The sequence below is a fragment of the Colletes gigas genome, unplaced genomic scaffold, assembly GCF_013123115.1.
Source record: "Colletes gigas isolate AHSC1104 unplaced genomic scaffold, ASM1312311v1 Colletes_gigas_Sc00013, whole genome shotgun sequence".
Lineage (NCBI taxonomy): Eukaryota > Metazoa > Arthropoda > Insecta > Hymenoptera > Colletidae > Colletes > Colletes gigas.
In genome coordinates this window covers 3,162,817-3,185,624 of record NW_025106642.1, presented here as the reverse complement: position 1 = coordinate 3,185,624, position 22,808 = coordinate 3,162,817, and the positions used below count along the sequence as shown (strand labels likewise).

Below are 22,808 nucleotides of genomic sequence, written 5' to 3'. Positions count from 1 at the left end.
GCAATTTTTATTTTGTTTTCTAATGTCAAAAACGCAATCTAATTCATCTCTTAGCTCAGCAGCTATAGTTTTTGAACAAACTCTACCCGACTATAACTTCAATAATTAACAAAATTTCGAAAAACCCCTTGAGTTATGTTTAAATATCTCGAAGGATTGTAACATATCCAAAGTTGAACTTAACTTGTAAACTTACTCCAAAAAGTGTCCAATTTTGCGTGGAATGACCCATTTATGTTACTAATAAAGATCATTTGCATTAGTGGACGAACCATTTGTAATATATTTAAAGAATAAGCAAAAAAATTATTGTTTCAAACACTCTGACGCCGATTTTTCAGCCATTTGTCGCGTTTTTCCTTGCATCAGACTTATAATACAATCTTACTCGAAACAATTCGATCTCGAATCAACAATACATCGCTTCATCATTAATTTGCACGGATAATAGAATAAGATATGTCAGAATTGAAGAGGTAGGATACCCGATACATTATTGCAAAATCATCGAAAGGTTACAAAAGCATCTTCCGCTCCTGACAAACTTTTCTTTTCACCTCATTTCTTTTTTCTTTCGTTGTTTCGCCCGGCCTGTGGCCTATTATGTTCGATTGTGCACGAAAAGCTGTATCTCAATCCCCAGAAATCGTTTACATGACGATTAAAATTATCCTTGAAAATTTTTCGAAAACTATTCGGTGACTTTGTGTTACATAATGCGATTACTGACTCGATTCACGTATCTGGAATCACCTTACTATTCTTATACGAGATTCTCAAAACTTCTGATTCAGAAAAAAATTCGAATATTCACAATTTTAGTGATTACTTACTTCTTACAGTATTCAAAACAAGTGAAAAATGAAATGAATCTGTAAATAACAAATTTTTAATTTTAAAACAGGGATGAGATCGTACTGTTCGAATCAAAATTTGCTCATCTCTCCTCGCAGCCCACTTTCTACAACCAACAAATTTCTGGTGGTATAAACATAAGCTAAAATAATTTTTTCAAATCATTATAACGAATTAAATTGCGTGGATATATTTTCCACGATGCCACTTCTCAGTATTTTTCTCGAGGGTCGAAATTAGGTCGGGCCTGGTTTTTAGGTCTGATTTAAAAAAATGCAAAAATTCATACGAAACATACTCGTGATACCATTAACCGGGTCAGTAAAGAAACACTCAAAGTAACCGAAATTGCCGACAAAATAATTTTGATAACGTTGCACGTATTGAAAAGTAAGTAAATCAAGTTCGAAGAAAGCTCCAACAATGAAAATAATGTACAGCATATGTTTGGATTTATCCTCCTGAAAAGTTTATTGTGTGTATCCAAAAGAAGCGTCAACAAAGTTTCGATACAGTCAATAAACAACATTTTGTTTATCCACTAATTTCCTCCTCCTTAAAACAGGGTATTATGTATGCGTAAATAATTTGTTTTTTTACCCGCGTTAATTTCTAGCCTTAATGATTTAACATAGATTGACAAATTAGAGACGAATGTAGAGATTTTACATTAGACATAAGAAAGAGGATATTAGAATTTCTTTGATAAAATTTGCTTCACGGTTGGTCATAAATCGCTGCAAGAAGTATCTTAATATTTAATAATTTTGCTTTCTAATGTCTGATTTAACGTACCTACGATTGCCCTTTTTATTTTCGCTATATTGTTTCAGAAATTAACAAACTTATATTAAATTACTCTCATAGAGATTCTAAATAATCATTCCGAGCCTAAATAATTTGCTATTTACCTTAGTATCATAGAACTATAGTCACTTGACTAAATTACTCTCCTTTCTTTTCGCCTGCAGGAATATTCTGTACAATTAACATTCCGGGAACAATGGCTAGATGATCGATTACAGTTTAATGATCTTAATGGTAATTATAACTAGTAATAACCATTTTCTATGTGTTATAATATCTGATTAAATTTACATTTCTTAATCGCGTGAAACTTAATGCTCGAACTTTCGAAACTTACTCGATTTAAAATAGTCGAACCTTCTAATTTACGATACATTTCGCTTCATTAAAATATGCACAACACGCTGTATAACAATTTATTACATGGTATGTGTGTATCGTTATAGGTCGTCTGAAATATTTAACGTTAACGGATGCGAGTCGTGTTTGGATGCCAGATTTGTTCTTTTCGAACGAGAAAGAAGGCCATTTTCACAATATTATTATGCCGAATGTATACATTCGTATTTACCCAAATGGTTCCGTTCTATACAGTATACGGTAAACAATATAAATTTTTAAAATAGCATTAGTATAAATAGCATTTCATAGAACTTGAATAAGAAATTGCAGAAACATGGCCAGCGAATTTGTACAAATTCGATTTGTTCTTTGCATTGTAGGATATCCTTGACGTTATCATGCCCAATGAATTTACAATTGTACCCTTTGGATCGACAAGTTTGTTCATTGCGTATGGCAAGTTGTAAGTATCACGTATATTATTAAAAGTCCAATTATGGAATAATTAGGTTGCTCATTATAGAATTTTTAAATCACGATATCGTTGTTTCAGATGGTTGGACAACCGCCGATTTAGTATTCCTGTGGAAGGAAGGAGATCCGGTCCAAGTTGTTAAAAACCTACACCTACCTCGGTTCACATTGGAGAAATTTCTTACTGATTATTGTAATAGCAAAACTAATACTGGTTGGTAAATTAATATTACGTGTATTCACGTTTTACAAACGGTCAATGACTAAACGATAAAATTCACTTGCAGGAGAGTACAGCTGTCTGAAGGTGGATCTGCTCTTCAAGAGAGAATTCAGTTACTACCTTATTCAAATTTACATTCCTTGCTGTATGCTCGTCATCGTATCCTGGGTATCATTCTGGCTCGATCAGAGTGCTGTACCAGCTCGAGTTTCGTTAGGTAACTATCTTTTGACTGAAAAGAACTTGTTACATTTATATACATATGAATTATTCACGATTTATTATTTGTATAATATGTTTGATATACACGTAATATGTATGAAACGAAGAGTACACTGCCACGTATGAGATAATAGTAGATTGATTTTGAAGTTTAGTTGTTATTGAATTGCAGTATTATTAATTTAAGATATTTTTTTAGCATCAAAATGCTTGATTCTTTTGAGAAACTCGGTCCTTTCGAATTCTCGGTTTGCTATTCGAATATTAGGGTATTTGTAGGGGATATTTTAGTGAAAAATTATAATTAATTTTTCCAGTAAAAACAAGATTTATTTATACATGATTTCCTGACATTTAAAAATTTTTTGGGTGAAAGAAAATTAAAATTTGTGGCACGAAAATGAAAAAATATCAGAGATTCTTAATTAATATGAGTTTAGCTATAGCTGGTAATAAAATAAACGAAAACGTGGCAACACTTTGAAGTTTGATTATCGATTTTTCATATTTTTTTTTAATTTCGGAGGCCTAAAGAAAGATAAAAAATAGAAATTCTAGTACGGGCTATAACGACACATATAGAGTGTTGGGCCACCCCTGGGTAGAATTTCAGGCCAAAATAAGACGAAAATCAAGAATATTAATTTGTTGATGGAGGCTTCGTTAAGAAGTTATTAAAGTTTAAAGATCCGCCAGTACAGAATTTTTTTCTCGAAAATGTGCAGGATTTTGGGGGTATGTCTATTCACCAAAAATGATTGCAATTGACCCCTGCAACTGAAAATAATTTTTTTAGGACGATTTGAAATTTTTTAATTTCGTCTAAAAATTTCAGTACCTATTCGAATTTTGTTCTCAAAAGTGGGTAGGAATTCTATATTCTATATTCATAGATCCGCGATTTAAAGATCACCTTATATCCAGAGAAAAGAAATATATATTAGAATTCAATGAAAAATGTTCATCCAGTCAATGTTTAAATAGAATATATGAAAAAATATAATTTCACTTCTTTTACAACATTTTGTTTGACACCCTATAGAAAAGTTGTCTAATACTTTTTTGTAGGCATCCATGAGCTGTACTTTCACACTAAATTTCAATGAAATTCATTGACTATTGTAGGAGTTATGGACGTTTGAATATTTGACCCCATTTTTATGGGGTTTTTCTAACTTTACGGGATTAAGGAACAACTTTTCGAATATTTTTGGAATTTCTACATATCCTCCATTAAAATACGCGTAATTTGCTTCTTGAAACATTAAAATCCTTCAATCCATTCAGAAGTTATGATGTTTCAAAGATACGCATGAAATTTCAGTGAAACATATCAACGATATGGTCAGACATCATATTTTCGGTAATGAATTTTTTTCTCGAAAGTGCGTAGGATTTCGGGGGTATGTCTATTCACCAAAAATGCTTGTAATTGACCCCTGCAACCAACAATAATTTTTCCAGAATGATTTGAAATTTTTTAATTTAATTTTGTTAATAACTTTTTAACGAGGCCTCAGTCAAGAAATTGATATTCTTGATTTTCGTCTTATTTTGGCCTCTAGAATCAAATTTTTCCCGGGAATGACCGAACACCCTGTATACCGAATATGCACCTAAAATTTTGAGCTAATTTATCAAGTAAAAATATCATGGACACCGTTCTGGTGAGCATAGTTTCAAGAAAAACAAGATTCACACTAGAATACATAGACATTGAACGTATTTTGGCGATACATATTGCATCATCTCACACACACACACTCGATTCTAATAAAGTTACACGAATGAATTTTCAAAATAGGCGTAACAACACTGTTGACGATGGCCACACAGACGTCAGGAATAAATGCCTCACTGCCACCAGTCTCTTATACAAAGGCTATTGATATTTGGACAGGCGTATGCTTGACTTTCGTATTCGGCGCTCTACTCGAATTTGCTCTAGTAAATTATGCATCGCGAAGCGACATGCATAGTGATAATATGGAGAAAAAATATCCGCCGTCTGAAACGGAACAATCATCATCGATCGATCCATCCTCCGATCAAGTCGAACCAGATCATACGTCGAATTTCCCTATGGTCAGTGTCCCACAATATTATATCAGCTCAATGTTCATTATCTTCTGGCAGCATTCATCTTTGGTCAGTGATAAAAGCAATGTATTTTGATCGTTTCTATCGTACACGACGGTCAGACGAATGTAAGAGCAATCAAGTTTTTCAGTTCCAAGCTTGCTTTCAATTTATTTAGTACTTATTCCGTGTTGTATAAACAATGTCCGTGCGTTTGATCAAATACAGTGTCATTTAATCGCGAAACGAGCATTACATACTCACGAATAATTGCCTAAAATACATAATTGCAAAAAATTTGAATATGGCTATTATAACGTACATTCATTCTATTATTTTATTTTTATTATTGTAAACTGCTAGACCGAATATGATGGACCACTTCACCATTCTCTACAGGTAAATAATCCTTTATGAAATCCAGTAATTTATATTTAATTTACATATTCAGTAATATGACTTTCAGCATTCAGTGAATAAGAAACGAATCTATAAATTTATTACGTATATAGTTTGATGGTAATAGAAGATTATCGCACACTCTAATGATATGTTGTTGCAATGAATGTGTTTTGTATTACGTAACTACTAAGAGTCCTTAGTGATATCGTAGATATTTTTTTCTTTTTATTAAAAAAAAAGAACCAGCTGTAAGAGCATAAGAGTACAATGCTATTGTTATAATTATTAAGAGTTGCCTGCAAGACGTATAACTGAATAAAATGTTTATTAGTTAGTAACTGTTTATAATGAATGCTCATGAACTCATTAGACATTTCATGCACCTAAAATGAGTTCCTGATGTTTTCATACGCCTAACTTTTTAAATTATCGTTGATCAAAGCTGGATGTGCGTGTAGCTAATTTAAGCACTACCAAATATTACACGTTGCATGATTTTTGATACTGTGAAAACGCAAATGCATAGAGGACATTTTTTGATATTGCTCTTAGAATGCTATCTTGATAAGTACAGATTCCCCTCTGTAAATATTAAAAGTAAAGTTGCGATGCATCTATGTACGTGCAAGTTCAAAAAATCACACCGAAAGTGTCGAACGTTTTCATCATAAATTGCACCGCAATCAGCTTTACACGTTAAATGTATTTCTTTTGATGGTGTATGATCAATTTTTGTACAGAACCTTAAAAGTTCAAGTAGCAGTACTTCCTCCTACTTTTTCTAATCTTCTTGGTGATCAATATTTTTTTATATTCAAACGATTGAATAATCGAGACTTGTCAACGATTATCTAACATTGCTGCAAAGAGTAAAATTGCATATTCTTATTTACCAAAATTGTATTACCCTTCAAGATTATGCATGCATTTTCGAAACATACAGTGATTTACAGATCACTTGGAAAAAATAATATCTTTGGTCGTCAATATCATATACAGTGCATTGCATAACTATGGTAACGCCCATACTTTTATAGGTTTCGAACCATTAAATAGATATATAAAAACTTTCTATAGAAAAAGTAGACAAATGAACATTCTCGATATAAATGTATTAAAAATGGAAAATCTAAAATTAGTGGAATTACGAAAATTAAAAACTTCTGAGATTCCGATGTTAGAAATTAAATAAGAGGAAGGGTATAATCGAAATCATTCGATAGCTTATCAAAGGAAAACAGTTTGTGCCAATTGGGAATTTTTTCAGAGTTTCAGATTGAAGTACCGTGTTATAAAAAATAAAAAAAAGCAAAAAATGTCGAAGTTTTCTGACCATAACGTAGGTTTGAGTCTCCTTTTTGGACTAAACACTTTTTTTTTATTCATTATTTTTGTTTCCAAGTGCTAGCTATATAACAATGATTTATATTTACTTACAAATGTTCTAAAAATATTAAAACGTGTATACAGATAATTTTGGATCGTTTTTTGTGTTGGAGCAATTTTTTATTTCCACGTGATTTGAAAATAAACATGGTGCTATAGTTATACAGCGCACTGTAGTCTTTTTTGTATGTTGGACGGACAAATTTGACAACAATATTTAATATAACCATATTTATTACTCTATCAACCCTTTGGCGAAAGGTTTACATATGTAGGTGAATATATAGGGTGGGTCACCTCTTATTGTTATCTAGATTTGCGTCATTATTATTACGTCTAGCGAAACATGTTTCATATGAAGTTGATTGTACCTACAGGACACTTCTTGCATCAATAATACTTGTTTTTTTACTTAATACTAGCTTTATTTAGGATTTTATTCAACAGCGTTATCAGATATAAACATCTGAGAATAGTTTGACTTAAAAAATAAAGTATATGCTGAGCCTCCGCCATAATGGCCAATATGAACGAATAATTAATCGTAAATCGTATTGAATCTTTCTTGTAAATAAATTCATTACAATATTAAAGGGTTACTCTAGTTTAAAGTGCGTTTTTTTAAACTTTCTCGAGGAATTTTCTGCAAATTAAAATAGTTAAACTTTAAACGCGTGCAGTTCCGAAACTATTAGTGTTTTATTAATTATTGAGGTATTGTTAGAAGCGGTGAACCTTCCCCTTTAAAATGGCTTTTGGTTTTTGTCGATCCGACTTTCCGTTTTCAAGATATTGTAATTTATGTAAAAGGTAATTTTTAAAATTCCGCTCTGCGTCTTAGAAAAGGCTATTAACGCGTATTAAAAATACTGAAAGTTTAGAAGCGTGCAGTTCCGAAACTACTAGTGTTTTATTAATTATTGAGGTATTGTTAGAAGCGGTGAACCTTCCCCTTTAAAATGGCTTTTGGTTTTTGTCGATCCGACTTTCCGTTTTCGAGATATCGTAAGTTATGTGAAAGGGTATTTTTCTCAATTTGACTATCTCTGTCTCCGTCTGACGCGTCGCGTAGTACCTCCTTGTCGCGCGTGAGACGAGACAGTCACGTGACCAGGAAGTCGTAGTATTTCCAAGAATTTACTACGCACTGTTTACTATTGTCACGCGCGCGAGTTCATTGATAACAATGAAACGTAAACAAACGCTTCGGACCCTCGTATCTTCGGAACTAGCCACCGCATCGACTTGAAATTAAAATCGCCATATCTCCGGAACTAATAAAGCTATCGACTCGTACAAACGCTCATTTTAAAGGGCATTTCATCCCCTATCTAATGATCACATCATCTACTATAATTTTTTTTATCTTCCATGTTTATTTTGAAATTTACTTTGACACTACACACCCAAAGAAGTTTCAGCAATTCCTACTGATCGTACGACTAGTGTACGATAAAACTGGGTCATAAATTGTTTATTTAATTGAAAATTAATTTAATTACTAGCTAGCACTTCTTCTTAAATAATTGTTTTCTCTAAAACTAACTACTTGAAACAAAATTCGTTTTCAAGGGCGTTTTATCTTCCATCCGGTGAAAATTAAAACATTTTTGAACATAAAATAACCATCAAAACACAACTTTCTAAACATATAATGGAAAAATTAGAAGTACGTTGCCTCGTGAAAGAGAAAAATAAAGACTGGTCATTTGACCAGTTATGGTAGGAATACCATGACGTAAATCTAGATGGCAATTATGTAGTGGCCCACCCTGTATAAGACCAATAAATTTTTTACTATAAGACATTCACTATTTTATTAAACTGGTATAGTGTTAGGGTTTTTGTCCCATGTTACATAGTAATTGATTAAACAACTATTTTGATGTTTTCATGTTCTTAAAATATAATTCAATTTCAATTTGATTGTCACGTGAATGCCTAAAATCGATGGTTCTGGATTAACATGCGCCGCAGTCAAAGGGTTTATTTATACTTGCATACACTATTTATCTATTTCTATGTAAAAAATTTGTGAAGATCTCTGATAAACGACTACCGTGGACAAAGTTTTAATTGTTTCGATGCCTAGTTAAATATATCGAATTCTGTATCTAATATTTATTATCCTTTTCATACCCGACAATAACATGTATGCATGATATTTTAAAGTCAATGATTTTGTGATGCAGTATTATATGTTCGCACATGTGTGTTATGTATACGTATATACTTTTAAAGTTATGCAATGATTTATTCTAATATATTGTACAGTATACATACTTTTAAAGAATTATGAATTAGTAAAACTTGACCGAAGGCTGCATCTAAATTCCAGGTCCGAAGAGGTTAATTTAGACGCATACGTAAGGGGGCATATACACCTAGGAGGATAACAAAAATTGTTTCTTTTGTAATATATTGATATTGTATCAATGTCCTCTAAAAACTGTAAACCGAAGTCGTATTGTATTCATTCAGGTAGCGGCTAGCGAGTATCACAAATCCTAAGCCCTTTACTATGTTTTGGCATTAGAAACCCGGAATCAGGTAACAAAAAAAAAATCTAGTACGTTTCGTTAATAATCTGTTCATCGATCAATTATTCGTTTTCTCAGAAACATGTTTTTAAATTCAATAATTATTCTACCCTATATTACGCAATTTTCTTATAGAAATATTTTCGTTTTCTTTTCAATTATACAATTTTAATAACTGTCTATACCGAATAACTTTGAAATTGAATTATTCAGAATTATTCTCATGAGGAAAATATTTTACCGTTTCCCCCAATTCCAAAGTACCACTAAAAAAATTAGAAGAAAGGAGTAGAATACCTCCTTAAAAGAAATAGCATGTATAATAGACATAAACTTTTTGCATTTTTATAAACTAGAAACTATATTATAACATTGCATGAAACATTTTTTTGTTCATTGTATGTTCATTTAAGGTACAGAGCATAGTTGCCAAAACTAAATTATCTAACGAAAAAGTTTTCGTTTATTGCAAGATTTCAAATCATGTTTTTATACTTTATATAAAGTAGTGATTTTTGTAGTGGACATTTACTTGCGTACATTTCTAAATCTTATTTATTTTTATTAGTATTCTTATTTTTAATATTTTGCCGTAACACATCGACAATCTCTGCGAAATAGAGTCAATTAATCTTCTACACTTCTCTATTGTTACTGATTTCCATGCTTCTTGCACAAAGTTGTTCAATTCTTCTACATTTTTTGGTTGTCTATGTTTAATATATTTTTCCTGATAAAAATGTATTGACAACGCGTGTAATACACTTTGGATTATTATTTTTCTGGCAGATTCAATCATTTGACATACAGGTTTCTGCATATGACAGCAATACTTCCCACGCAATATTTAAATAGACAAATTGGTCCATAATTCTATGGTGAATCGAGCCAATACTATTTATCAATATTTCACTCCACACAATATTCGTTATATATAGTCTTCCCCAGGGACTGAATATAAAATTTAAATTTTAGTTTTTATTTATAATATATCTTTCAATCGACATAAAATTAACTTGTTTTGCATTTTTTCGTGTTAAAAACAGGCTCGATACCAGCGTAAACTACCTAATTTTAAGAGAATTGTTCATTCCGTTGTCACATCGGTCCAATGAGTATAAAAGGTATTACAAAAAATGCAAACAGGTATTACATCATCGAAAAGTTAACAAAATAAATAATAAAAAGACTAGCCATAAAAGTGTCTCCTTGCAACATCAACAAAAGTTTAATCCATCTTAAAAATAGTTTTAAGAAAAAATTCATAAACATAAGATACTCATTTCCAACATTCATTTCCAATACTTAAATTCATCTGTAAATATCAATTTCAGTTCGTCTATTTCATTCGAAAATTCATTTAAACGACATTGAACAACTTTGACACTTAATCGCTTATTAAGATTTTGGAAAAATTACTGCATGAATGTCAACTGCGATTTTAACTCTATCCGCCTAAAAATGCGTGGTACATCTTCTTATCGGTTCTAACGTCTGTTTTTCTAGATCTTACTTTTCAAGGAATATCGATGGACGCTTACGCTGTATTGTTCGACAACAAGCTATAACAGATATTCCTAAGTTCTTCCTCTTACTGCTTTCCTCTCGTTTGTTTATTTTAGTCAAATATCGTGGAAGATACATCTGGTGCTACGAGCCACTACGCTGAAAACAATACCGTGTTTCTAAAAATTTTCTAACAAACGAGCCGTCGAGTAGCTCTTTAGTGGAAAAAGATTGGACCGCCTTTTGACTCCTTTTAGGTGTACTATATGCCTCCTTAGTACCGGATACAGACTTTTCGAATTCAATGAAACCAAAGTCGGTATCCCAGAGCGTGCGATCAGATCTGTGAGTCACTGTGCCATAATCTTAAGAAACGATCTCCTTTTTTCTCTTCTACGAACAACGAAAGAGTAACAGAAGAAAGGTACGATCGCGCGTCTAACAGATCACTATCGTACTCATTTTTTCAGAAACCTCTGGTCCGACAGCCGGAGGATACCATGTCGATGGATAGGATGCAGCACTGCGAATTACATATGCAACCACGAAAAAAAAACTGCTGCAGGTCGTGGCTGTCCAAGTTCCCGACGAGGTCCAAGCGCATCGATGTCATCTCACGGATCTTCTTCCCCATCGTCTTCGCGTTCTTCAATCTCGCGTACTGGTCCGCGTACCTGATTCGGAAGGAAGAGGAGAACGAGTAAATGTGGATGAGGAAGCGCTCGGATCAAGGAACGTGGCACGCGGCCATCCCCATCATTACCACACCAGATCACATCGTTCACGCCCTCGTCATCAACACTATCATTATAGACACGATCATCACTATCACCAACACAACGAGCTGCAGCAGCAGCAGCAGCAGCAGCAGCAACAGCAGCAGCAACAGCAGCAGCCGCCGCAGCAGCATCAACCGTTACCGTCGCAACGTCATCGACATCAGCGGTACCAACCGCACCAAGGTCAGCCGCGATCAGCGTCTTTTTCATCATTGCACAACGCGGAGGGTAACGGTCGGTGTTCGCCGAGAAGCGCACGCCATTCTCACAGAAGCTCAGCGAAATCGTCGCCATCGCCCTCGCCACCGCCCTCACCGTCACCCGCAACATCGCGCAGAGCGACACCCTCGCCCCCTGCGACGACCGTTCCAATAATATCCACCAATGATTTTCGTAATTTTCAACGATTACCGTTCTCGCGTACCGAGAGGTGCTGTTTGGGTCTGTTGCCACGCAGATGGTTCACCTGTCGAGCGAAAGGCAGCGCGAGAATCGATTTCTTCTCGCGCATCGCTTTCCCGCTCACCTTTATACTGTTCAATCTTGGCTATTGGTCCAACTATCTTTTCCAAAAGGAGGAACATATCGACTCGCATAAATAAACAAAGTTTGCCGATACGGATCGAGACGCCAGGATGGACACGCGCGAAATCGCTCCGGGGCGAATCCAACTTCGAGGTCTTGTCGCTCCTATTTACCGAACCTTGCTCCCTTGCATCGGTTATCTTTCGATATCGATTACACTGGTCATTGTTCCTCTAACCAATTAATTCCAGTTAAATTAAGATATTCGGCTCTGGTTAAACGCGAACTAAAAATGAAAATTTTGTAACAACTTTTTGCCGATTTTTACGTTTTATATTCGATAGCCTTTTGTCTGATATGCAACTTAAGCAATCTATTGTTGGAACTAAACGTAAACGACACTAAGGAGACTTAAACGTAGTATTTTCAGCTTCGTTATTTTAATTAACGAAGAGATAACAATTTCATCAGTTTTAATGTCGTGTTCCACGTAACAAACTAAAGAAAAATATTTTAATCTACTTGAATTAAATGAATCATGCCTTGTGTTTCTCAAACCAGAGCCAAATAATTCTTTGCTCTTATTTTCGATCTCATTATAAAGAAATAAATAGGAACATAGCATAACCATAAAGAATACAAACTATTGTTTGCAATTTATCGACCAGTGTAATCGGTGGCGCAAAACAAAAGGGAACAGACAAATTTCCGTAACATACTAGAACCATTTAACGGAGAACAATAATTCAGAAATATACGCTTCTATGTATTTACATTTAATCTAATAAGTATTTTTGTGATTTCTATACCAGATTATGAAAATCAATTTTGTTTGGTACATCATATACAAATTATTAACATAATAATTTTTTTAAATTATTGACAAATTTATCTGATTACATCACGTTAGAAAAAATTGATTCCAGTTCTCTTTAAATTGTTTAAAATATTTTCTCTTAGAATATTAACGTCGATGTCATTGGAATAAGTATTTATTAAATTAATAGTACAATTATCGAACAAAGAAACTCATTTTTCGTACACAATGTACCAGAGATGGCCAAGGTGACTAATTTCCAAAAATTACATTCACGAACTGTAATTTGCAGAGAGCTCGAACATCCAAGTAGGTAAAAATTGATGAGAAAACAATTTCATCGGATTTTCTATCGGACATTTTGTCGAAGTAATATAATATTGAAAAAGTGATTTTTGAACTTCAAGAACCACGCCATAGAAGCTCGTAAGCCATGGCCACCACTGTTGCATACGAATAACAGTAACGAGTTTTTGAAAAGTTAATTTTTTGTCTATAGAGTAATGAATGATTGTCGATAATTGAAACATCGAATCGTATAACGTCGACGTCGTATATTCATCGATACGAGGAGCATGGTTCGTTTAAATACTGTGCGTTTGTTTAACGAAAACAACGTGCAGCTTCGACGTAAGACTTTTCTTAATAATCCGTGCTTGAAGTTCGATCATCACAAAGACCAAGGAAAGCGCAACGAAACAACAACGCTCGGTACGGTAGGAAGTAGTTGACGAATATATATATAAAAAAAAACATATACAAAATGAAATACGACGAAAATGATATAAGAAACAAACTCTTATATGCGAGCACATACATATTACATACACACACATTCATACACACCCATTGACATATTTGGAAGACCGCGCGCCACTGGATGAAAATCAATGTAGTGGGCCCTGTATAGCCACGGCCTGTTAACGAACTACATGCGAATAAATTTATAAATAATATACTTAATATAATTAACAAGTAAAACGTTAATGCAACAATGATTCCTCTGTATAAAAAATCCTCAGTCTACGGTGCAACAAGTTAATGTTAAAGCACTTTTCACATTTAAAAGATTAACATTGACTTGATGCGAAAAGAAACAAAAGAAAAAAAATGGGAAAAAAAGAAAAAATCAGGAACGGAATCGAAAACAATGATCGCGAACGACGATCTCGAGTGTACGATTAGCCAGTATTATGAACCTCATTATCACGAAAGGTACATGTAGAGATTAATTTTCGATCGAGCAGTAGCGTCACGCGAGCCAAAAGGAGAAAAAAAAAAAAAATAAATGAAGAAAACTCACGTTACTCTCTCTTGGACTTTTCGAGGTCTCGTTTAAGCCCGGATCTCTCGTATTGCTCACTGATCAGTCGAGACTGAGGATATTGTTCAATGTGAAGTATATAAGTTGGATGAAAAAAAAAAGAAAAAAAATTAATGGACTGAACAGGTGGATCGAACGAGAGCGATTCACTGGCACAGAGTATAGAACTTTATTTCCGAACAAGTGTATTTGCAAGCGTTGTCGATACCCTTGGGGGGAAACAAAAAAAAAAATAGAAAAATTTTAAAAAAAGTAAGTTGCAACTATCGAGGAGCAAAAAAAAGTACGACGGAGGAAGAGAAGGAAACAGATTTTCATTTATCCATGCGTGCTTTGTTTATTGTATCGGTTGTAAACAAAAAATCCCGCCAACTCCACACATCGAAGCGAGATCTTCCGCGTCAAGCGTGTCTTTTTTTACGACGGATCTCTACGAGGATCCATTTCGTTCCTCTCCCTCCCTCCCTCCCTCCCTCCCTCTTCCAGAGCATGTTAGCTTTCGTTTCGCGCATAATTATAGAAACAATTACCGAGCGATTCTTTCGATGTTACATTTTCGTTGTTGATTTACCACCCGATTCGTTGCTAGTTCGATCGTGAAGATTCAATCGAAGAGGCGATAGACAAAAAAAAAACAACACGAGGCGAAAGAAAAAAAAAAAAACCAAAACGATCAATGCGTGTAATAGTGCAACTATTGCGTGAAAATGTTGTGCTAATTTTACCATCACTTTTACGCTGTATACGCACGCCTTTGATTTTGCTCATTCTCAGATTCGTTCGTATAGCACAGGCATGTCCAAACTTATGCTCCAGAGCTTTAGGCACTTTTTCTCTATTTCTGTAACCCACGCGCCAGCCAGAAACGGGCAAGATCTCTAAAGGAACAAACCAATAAGACCAACGTACCAGTAATTTATTTTCGACGTTTATTCGATCGAACTGTTTGTTGCCGAAATATTTCCATTCTATGATCGTTGACGTTTTGAAACGCTCGTTTGTCTTCTGTTTGTTGTTAAAAATTTGTACGATATATATGAGAATTTTGCCCGACGCGAACACGTCTTATTGTTAGCGATAATTAGCGTATCGTCTTTTGTTGTATCTGTGCGAATTTGTTGATTCGTTCATTCGGTAATTATAAATCGACGCGTGAAAAGGGAACGAGACGCGTTAAGGAGCTCCACCCGTGGACGTGCCTGAGTATAGCACAATGTCGGATCAGTATAACGTCCTGCTCAACAATGACTGACATAAACCAATTATGCTGATTAATTGTATATACGTATTCTTATCGTGAATAATGAAGTACCGCGCTGAATGATTCCCGAGTTTTAAACTGAGATTCGATTTTATCGAAATTATATGCGTCGTAACCGCAGATATAATACATGTAACCCGATTGTAACGTATCATTGTCGTCGGGAGCTCTCTGGCAGTGACATATTACGAAATCGACACATTAACAATATGAATTTTAACCGTAATCGTTGTCACTGTTTAGAAGATTCGATGGGAAGGGTAAACGAATCGCCGGACTGGTCGTAAAATAATACGGATATATTATAATATGCGACAATGCGTATCACGTTCATTCTTCGTAATTCAAACCAGGCAATCACGTTCATGTTTTATATGTTGTTGGTACGAGAAGTACCGTACAAGGACTTGGGATCGCTCCAAGGCGTGCGTTTGAACGTGAACGACCGCGAGGCAACACGAAATATTGTGACGGCGATGCAACGTTATGGAAGATTTATTTATCCCGTTTGTTGACACGCGGCACAAACTAGTCGTGCATCAAAAACAAAATTACAAGAACAATACGCAAACTACCGAACGTTTGACAGTATAGATTTCGAGAGAAAAAGAAAAAAGAGATATTTAAAATACAGTCGAGAAAACCTGGTAACGTGAATCAGAATAAATCGAATCAAACATTGGAACCTGTTCGATATTATGATATCGATCGATCGATGATTAATTATACCGCGATAGTAAACGCTTCCGCAAGATTGCGTCGAGTTGCATTTAGCGTTGCATTTAATTTTTGCAAACAGTTGCGACAAAAAAAAAAAAAAAAAAAAAAAAAGCAAAATGCCTGGTGCGATCCTAACCTTACCGTTGTCGTGTTACAAAATCTAGCCGAACAAAAGGAATTAACGAATCGAAAATGGTTTTTTTTCGTTCGATTCGGGATTTTAGTAACGCGAGCGATCATCTTGCGGAACGTACATATTATTTTTCACGATATTATTATGGGGACGAAAGAATGGCGATTTTGAAGTATAGAATAAAAAAACATGGGACTGGGATGCAGGCAATTTTATAAGCGTAAACAAAAAAAAATAATAAGAACACTGTGCTTGCCGTGGGCCAATAGTCGAAGGCAGAGGAAATGGGTAAAAAAGAAAAAAATGAAGATTATTACAAACGGTCATAGCTTTACTCGTTACGAGATGGTAAAAAAAAAGAAGGAGATTTTAAGACGAGAAACACTCAAAATGTGAAAATCAAAATAATTTGCCGGACAGCTATTGGCGACAACTTCACACAGTACGTCGACCCCGTAGATCGATTCTCTTTACCGCGGCAAACAATCTAATGAAACAATCGATAGATCAAATTTCAAATAGTGACTGTCAAACGCACTTCGGTCCGTTACAGCCTGAGCTGGGTAAAATCGACGCGACGGTATTTGAAACACTATTTTAAACAGTGAATGCGGATAAAGTAGCTTTTCAAATATATAACATGTAAACTAAATAAAATATTTTCATTTTAACGGCCAAAACAATGACACGAAGTTGTTTCATTTTAATTTACGCTTTCAAAGTGTCGAATAAAAGTATTTCCTTTTCAACTTTCAAACATTCGAGAATACTTAAAATTTCATATAAACAAAACAACCTATTTACTATTTGACGAGCATATTTTTACCCAGGTCTGGTTATAGCACCGTTGCTGGGGTCGTATTATGTAGCAAATGTATCAGAGCACTGAAACAGAATAGAATTTAAAAAGGAAAAAAGCTTGTGTTTTGCAATTTTTACATAAGCCGGATAATATCTATAAACGAGCCAAATTCTTTGCGTATCCTTCAAGTAGGAACTATCAAATTTTCTCCAGAAAACAACCAGTGCTAATTGGCAACAAACGCGAGTATACTTTTTGATAATTATATACTTTTACGATAACAGCATCGATTTCAACGATCGTGAAAAGTATGTTAAAGGAAGAAGGTCGTTAAATATTCTGGTTCAAAGAATCGTTTGGCGTGAGTTTTCAAAATTATCACAAATCTTAATTGCAAAGTATTTTCTTACCTGGAGAACAGGTAGGTGAAGCTCACAAGACTATATCTATATCGAGAAAGAATAACTTAATATATTCTAATCTATTCTACGTTCGTGTTTGGTATCTCATGCATTTCATTAAAGCAGTTTTACAACGATAAAAAAAGACATATAAAATTTGTATTATTCTGTTTCGATAACCACAGTTTCAAGAATCGTTGGGAATAACTTTGAACCTGAAAAACAAATGTATGTTAACGTGAAAGACTTAATTACTCTATCACGAATTCACAAATAAGAAACAGAGAGAAGGAAATAATTAAAATTCTTTATTCGTCGTTAAGATCTTTCAAACGGAACGAAATCAGTCCAAACTATTCTGAAATTTGTTTCCAGAACGATAAATAATTTCTAATAATTCTAATCCGATGACAGAACCTTCTTTAACATACTTTTGGGCGATTGAAATCGACGATGGCGTCATTAAAGTACATGATTACCCAGTTTTCATACTTGCATACGTGTATATTGGTAAATTCATCGCGTGTATAATACCGAGCGCACAGTACCGTGATTAATGTGTTACAGTAGTGGATTGTTTTAAGCAAATTGCCCGTGGCAATGAAAAGGTGAAACTTGCACTGGAACTATTCGATAGGATCGTGACAGTCGATAGAAATGCTTTGTCGTTTGAAGTGTGACACTATGTTATAGCACATATCCATGATTTATAGGTTCTTTTCGAAGTGTATATGATATTAGCGGAGTCTCTGAAGCTTATTAGAAACTCTATTTATACATTCACATAACGTAGGTGAGAACGTATTTATTGATTCTATTTCTTCCAACGCTGCGATTTACGTGCCCGCGAATTATTATCGTTTCGAACGAGTCTAGTTTTCTGCGATACTTTTTTTTTGTTTCTTTTTTTGTTCGTTTTACTTGCTCAGCTGGATTCTTCTGAGGAAAGCATCTACGAAATACAGAAAATTACAAAGAGATCTGACTCTGCTCGAAAATCATGGCAGAACGAATTAACAAATTGGATCGATGCAAATTTTTCTTAAAGAACAAAGAGTAAAAAAATGTTAAAAATAGACATACGAGTCTGCTCTATGACTTCAAAATCGCAACATTATGAGAAAGGTAAGATGTTTTTAATTCCAAAGTACAAACCTGAGAATCTGTTGTTGTTTTTTTTTTAAATATTTTAGTGTGTTTACTATGTAATGTTATTATAAGTACAAAATGTTTCTCTATGTAGTTTAAGGTATGTAATAAGTTGAAAACATGAGAGGATTATATCTATCAGAGAATTACAAGTGTTGAATTTAAAGACAGAAAACAGTAAAGTAAAATCGATTAAATAATTAATTTATGTTCTTACTTGAGCAAGTCCCTAATATAAAATACACTGTCAGATGTATGTTTGATGAATAAGAGATTCTTGAATCAAAAAATATATTTTATCTTTTTATTACCACTGTTACCACTTCATACTACTGTTCCATTAATATTTAATTGTATGTATGGAAAAAAATAGATTTAAAGCTTTTAGCATCTTTTCATTCGTTATACGATTTACTTAAATTCGATAGTAATGGAAAAAATATACATATGTATGTATAGGAAAAAGTTATTCAGAATCTTATTTTTATAATATATTTTACAATCACCAAAAATGGGATTGTGGTCTCCCTAAAGTAAATAATTACCAAATGATTCAAACAAAAGTTGTGCATTCTTTTACGTAAAATATGATTCTGGAATAAAAAATATAAGCTTATGGTAAAAGAAACAAGATGACCCTGAATTAAAGGGTACGTGGTAGTTTGTTTTTTTAAATCGTATATTTTCAAGATTTTTTATAATGTATGTGGAATTCGAACGAGGAAGAACAGAAGCGAATCGTCCTTGGTGAGTTGTATGTTTAAATAAAATAGTAGAAAATATGAATATTTTGTTCCATTTTTTTTCCTGTTCATGTACCATTTTTTATTCTTTCAGATTTTATATTTACTACTTTTAACAATTGTTTAAGCCATTGTGTTCGTTAAAATCTGCGAGGTCATCTCTTTTGTAACCCATTTTATATTATCAGAAATATAACAATCTGTATAGTATATTTAGTTAAGGTGAAACATTACGACGTCAAATTTAATTACATTTCATTGTAGTTTATCATATGTTAATTTTGTCTCGATTTTAAAAATAACAGACAGACAGAATACGCTTGATTTAAGATCTAAAAAATTATATATATGCATATAGTATAATAGTTACGTGATCGTTGGATCGAATAAAGCCTTACCGACATAAAAGATGGTAGTGTCAAATCGATACTTCGGAAGATCGATAATCTGCATTCTAGTTTACTAGCCATTGTCATGATCGCAACTACGCGTTTTAAGGGGACACCATGAACATACCATTTGGTATGAAATGCATCATCCATGACTGTCGTACTCTAATTTAATTAAAGAGAAGTCGAAAGTTTCAACCGTTAGTAAAATTCATAGAATTGTTCAATATAGTTTCTTTACATGATATTAAAAGGTACAAAAAAAAAATGTAAAAGTATGATCACTAAATACTTTTCTACATAAAAATTGTAAATCGAAACGAATGGAATTTGAAAACAAGACGAGAGGCGATAATCAGACTCAGAAAAGTGTAAAATTAGCGAAGAATTATCAATGAAATGAATTTATTTTATACGAAATGTTATATTTAACTAAATCCAAGAATTATAAACTTTCTTTTGTACAATAAACATGCATCTTACAAAATTAGTTTATTTCCTGTTATTTTATTATGCATTCCTATCATATCATTCCTTTGCAAAACCTTTTAATCAAACGCTACCTAAGATTTATATCAATTTTCCATTTCTATGACAATAAAAACAATAAAAACAAATTTATTATATTTATTATCATTTCCCAGTATCACGTGGGAATCCTTACCGCCTCGAGCAATTGTTGAATATAAAAACACAATATATAAAGTTGTATCACCGCACCGACTGCGTATAATGCAATTAAACACGTTTCAAAATGTACTGAGTTTATCTGAAAGAAAATAACACTCCGTGAACAAACAGAATTCATTTCGAAACCAAATTTCAAATCGCAAAGTTACAATACGTAGTGTACCGTTATGATCATAAAACTTAAAAAGCAGAGTCGAAAAATGTTATCTATGTACAGAATTCCAACATTTGGGGAAAGTAAACTCTTCAATATAACGGCCATCCTATAATAAATATATACACATATATTCTAGGGATTTTTCTTCGCTATTCCCCGTACATTCTACATAAAACAAAAAACAGTTCATTGTTATTCTTTTGTTTGAAAGAATGGTCACGTTAATAAACAAAATTGGTCGGAATGGAATAGAAACCTCAGTCGAGCTACATTATTCTCGTTTTGGTATGTTTTTAATAAAAGAAAGATATAATTATTTTGTAGATAGTAATCCCTTACCCCATTTTTGAATGTTTAATTTTAAGTAGATGCACCGAATGTTAAAAAGTTTATTTTAAAAGTTGACCATACACACTCCCTTTTCTAAATACTCATACTTAAAAAAGAACGTGCACGTCTAAACCTATACTGTCCACATTAATAGTTTATGATTAGTTTTAAAAATGCAAGCTCTAAAAAGTCCATAATTTAATATATTTATTTTTGAGATTTCTTAAGATGCTCCACTTACAAAAATTGAATTATTTTAATATAATATTAAGTATTTGCATTAACTGCAAGTCCATACTAACTCGACGACTATTCCATGGTGGTACGTCAGCAGTCTCAATTCCTGTTTAATCGAGCTTTTACCCCTGCACGAAACATTCCTTCGATTAGCATCGTTATTCGAATCTTTTAAACTTTCGAGTTTGTTTTCAAGAACTGCCTGAAATTGAAACCTTAAATATCTGTATTGCGCCGTCATTAAAAGAATCAAATGCATAGTGTAAATGTCCAGGCTGACTTTTCGAGCGATCGCGAACATGGCGCCAAAACACTCGAGGACAACACCACCGATAAAAATATTCACTGAGTATGGTTCCTTCGATAAAACGGCTGGTACTCCATAGTCCACGTAATAGAATTCAGTTTTTTTGAATATCTGGACGAGTGGTAACGCCGTCCATATAACAACTGTACCAATACTAGCGATCGTATACACTTTCAGCGGCCTCTCCAACGGTTTCAGTGTCTGGATCGTGATAAATTTCAGCGTCTCGTTGTCTATGGCAAGAGTATCGTTCATCTTCTCGATAAATCTCCGTAACATTGTTTTGCGATTACTTAAATAAATAGTCATCAGAAATACCTCTAAAGTGACTACTATATTCACTGTACTGTCTTGCAATGCCCTCTCTTTAGGCACGTAGAAAAGACCGAGAATGCAAATAGTCAAATACGTCAATTCTATCGTCCAAACTACGATCGAATAGACTCGTAGGTAAGTAGGCATGTTTGTTTTCTTGTTCGTTAGTGGTAGCATATTCGCTGAGAATACGTTTACTAAGCCATTCAGACGATTTAAGTTTTCAAAGTCCATTGTTGCTTCTGACAACAATTTCAATCATGAAGTGTTTAAGCTGATTATATCGTTCGAGGAGAAATTAGAAGTGAGAAGCGAAAGCAAACGATGTGGTTCGCCTAACTGCATTTAACGTAGATATAATTTCTGGCTGAAGGGAGACAGATGACTGTTGCGATACTGTAAATATTTCAAAATATATAATAAATATAAGTAAAATGACATTTGGAACACGTTCGTCTATGATGCTAGGTAGAATGCTATCTAAGCTAAAATTCTTTAGAAAATTCGATAAAGGAACGAAATAAAATTATATTAAAATGCACATACATATGTATAATGATATAGATAAAGATCAGTTATCTATTTAAACCGCTACACTGAAAAAAAAATATGATTTATATCATGTATCTTTGTCGAGACAATTTTTTTTTATAAAAAAAGGACTGAAAATTGAAGGAGGTACTAATACATCTGTAATAATGAGATTCATGGCTTGGAACAAAATTTTTACCGAAGGAAAAGAAAATTCTATTGTAAAATCTGTAATAAAAGCGGAAATCATACCCAATTATCCAACATATAACAAAACAGTTGCAAGTCAATAATCTCAGATAAGTAGGTAACATATTCGAACAAGAATTGACGCTGTAAGTGCAATAGTTTTCATGTATTTC

General features: G+C 33.6%; 2 protein-coding genes across 8 annotated transcripts in view; one reads left to right on the top strand and one right to left on the bottom strand.

Moving 5' to 3' along the window:
* The window catches only part of LOC122399332 (glutamate-gated chloride channel), a 57,823-nt gene extending 44,097 nt beyond the window's left edge, over nucleotides 1-13,726 (top strand). For 4 of the 7 annotated variants that reach the window (XM_043399945.1, XM_043399944.1, XM_043399946.1 and 1 more), the window contains 8 exons: nucleotides 1,827-1,896; nucleotides 2,109-2,262; nucleotides 2,385-2,467; nucleotides 2,558-2,692; nucleotides 2,766-2,918; nucleotides 4,728-5,008; nucleotides 5,366-5,401; nucleotides 11,307-13,726. In XM_043399945.1, the coding sequence (XP_043255880.1) occupies nucleotides 1,827-1,896; nucleotides 2,109-2,262; nucleotides 2,385-2,467; nucleotides 2,558-2,692; nucleotides 2,766-2,918; nucleotides 4,728-5,008; nucleotides 5,366-5,401; nucleotides 11,307-11,540 (1,146 nt within the window). In that variant the 3' untranslated portion in view covers nucleotides 11,541-13,726. The remainder of the gene's footprint in view (nucleotides 1-1,826; nucleotides 1,897-2,108; nucleotides 2,263-2,384; nucleotides 2,468-2,557; nucleotides 2,693-2,765; nucleotides 2,919-4,727; nucleotides 5,009-5,365; nucleotides 5,402-11,306) is intronic. The other 3 variants (XM_043399947.1, XM_043399948.1, XM_043399949.1) reach the window with 1 other exon arrangement.
* Nucleotides 13,727-19,765: 6,039 nt separating this feature from the next.
* On the bottom strand, nucleotides 19,766-22,149 carry LOC122399336. Its single transcript, XM_043399953.1, has 5 exons — nucleotides 21,359-22,149; nucleotides 20,733-20,832; nucleotides 20,544-20,648; nucleotides 19,889-20,044; nucleotides 19,766-19,822 (listed from the first exon to the last, which is right to left on the bottom strand). The coding sequence occupies exons 1-5, from the start codon at nucleotides 22,147-22,149 to the stop codon at nucleotides 19,766-19,768; spliced, it is 1,209 nt and encodes a 402-aa protein (XP_043255888.1).
* Nucleotides 22,150-22,808: the final 659 nt, after the last annotated feature.

Coding starts and splice junctions, on each gene's coding strand:
- LOC122399336 (XM_043399953.1), bottom strand. CDS start 22,149: ATGGACTTTGAAAACTTAAATCGTCTGAATGGCTTAGTAAACGTATTC. Junction 20,833..21,358: donor CACCATGGAATAGTCGTCGA/GTTAGTATGGAC, acceptor TATTTATTATAG/GATGGCCGTTATATTGAAGA. Junction 19,823..19,888: donor CACTACCATCTTTTATGTCG/GTAAGGCTTTAT, acceptor ATAATTTTTTAG/ATCTTAAATCAAGCGTATTC.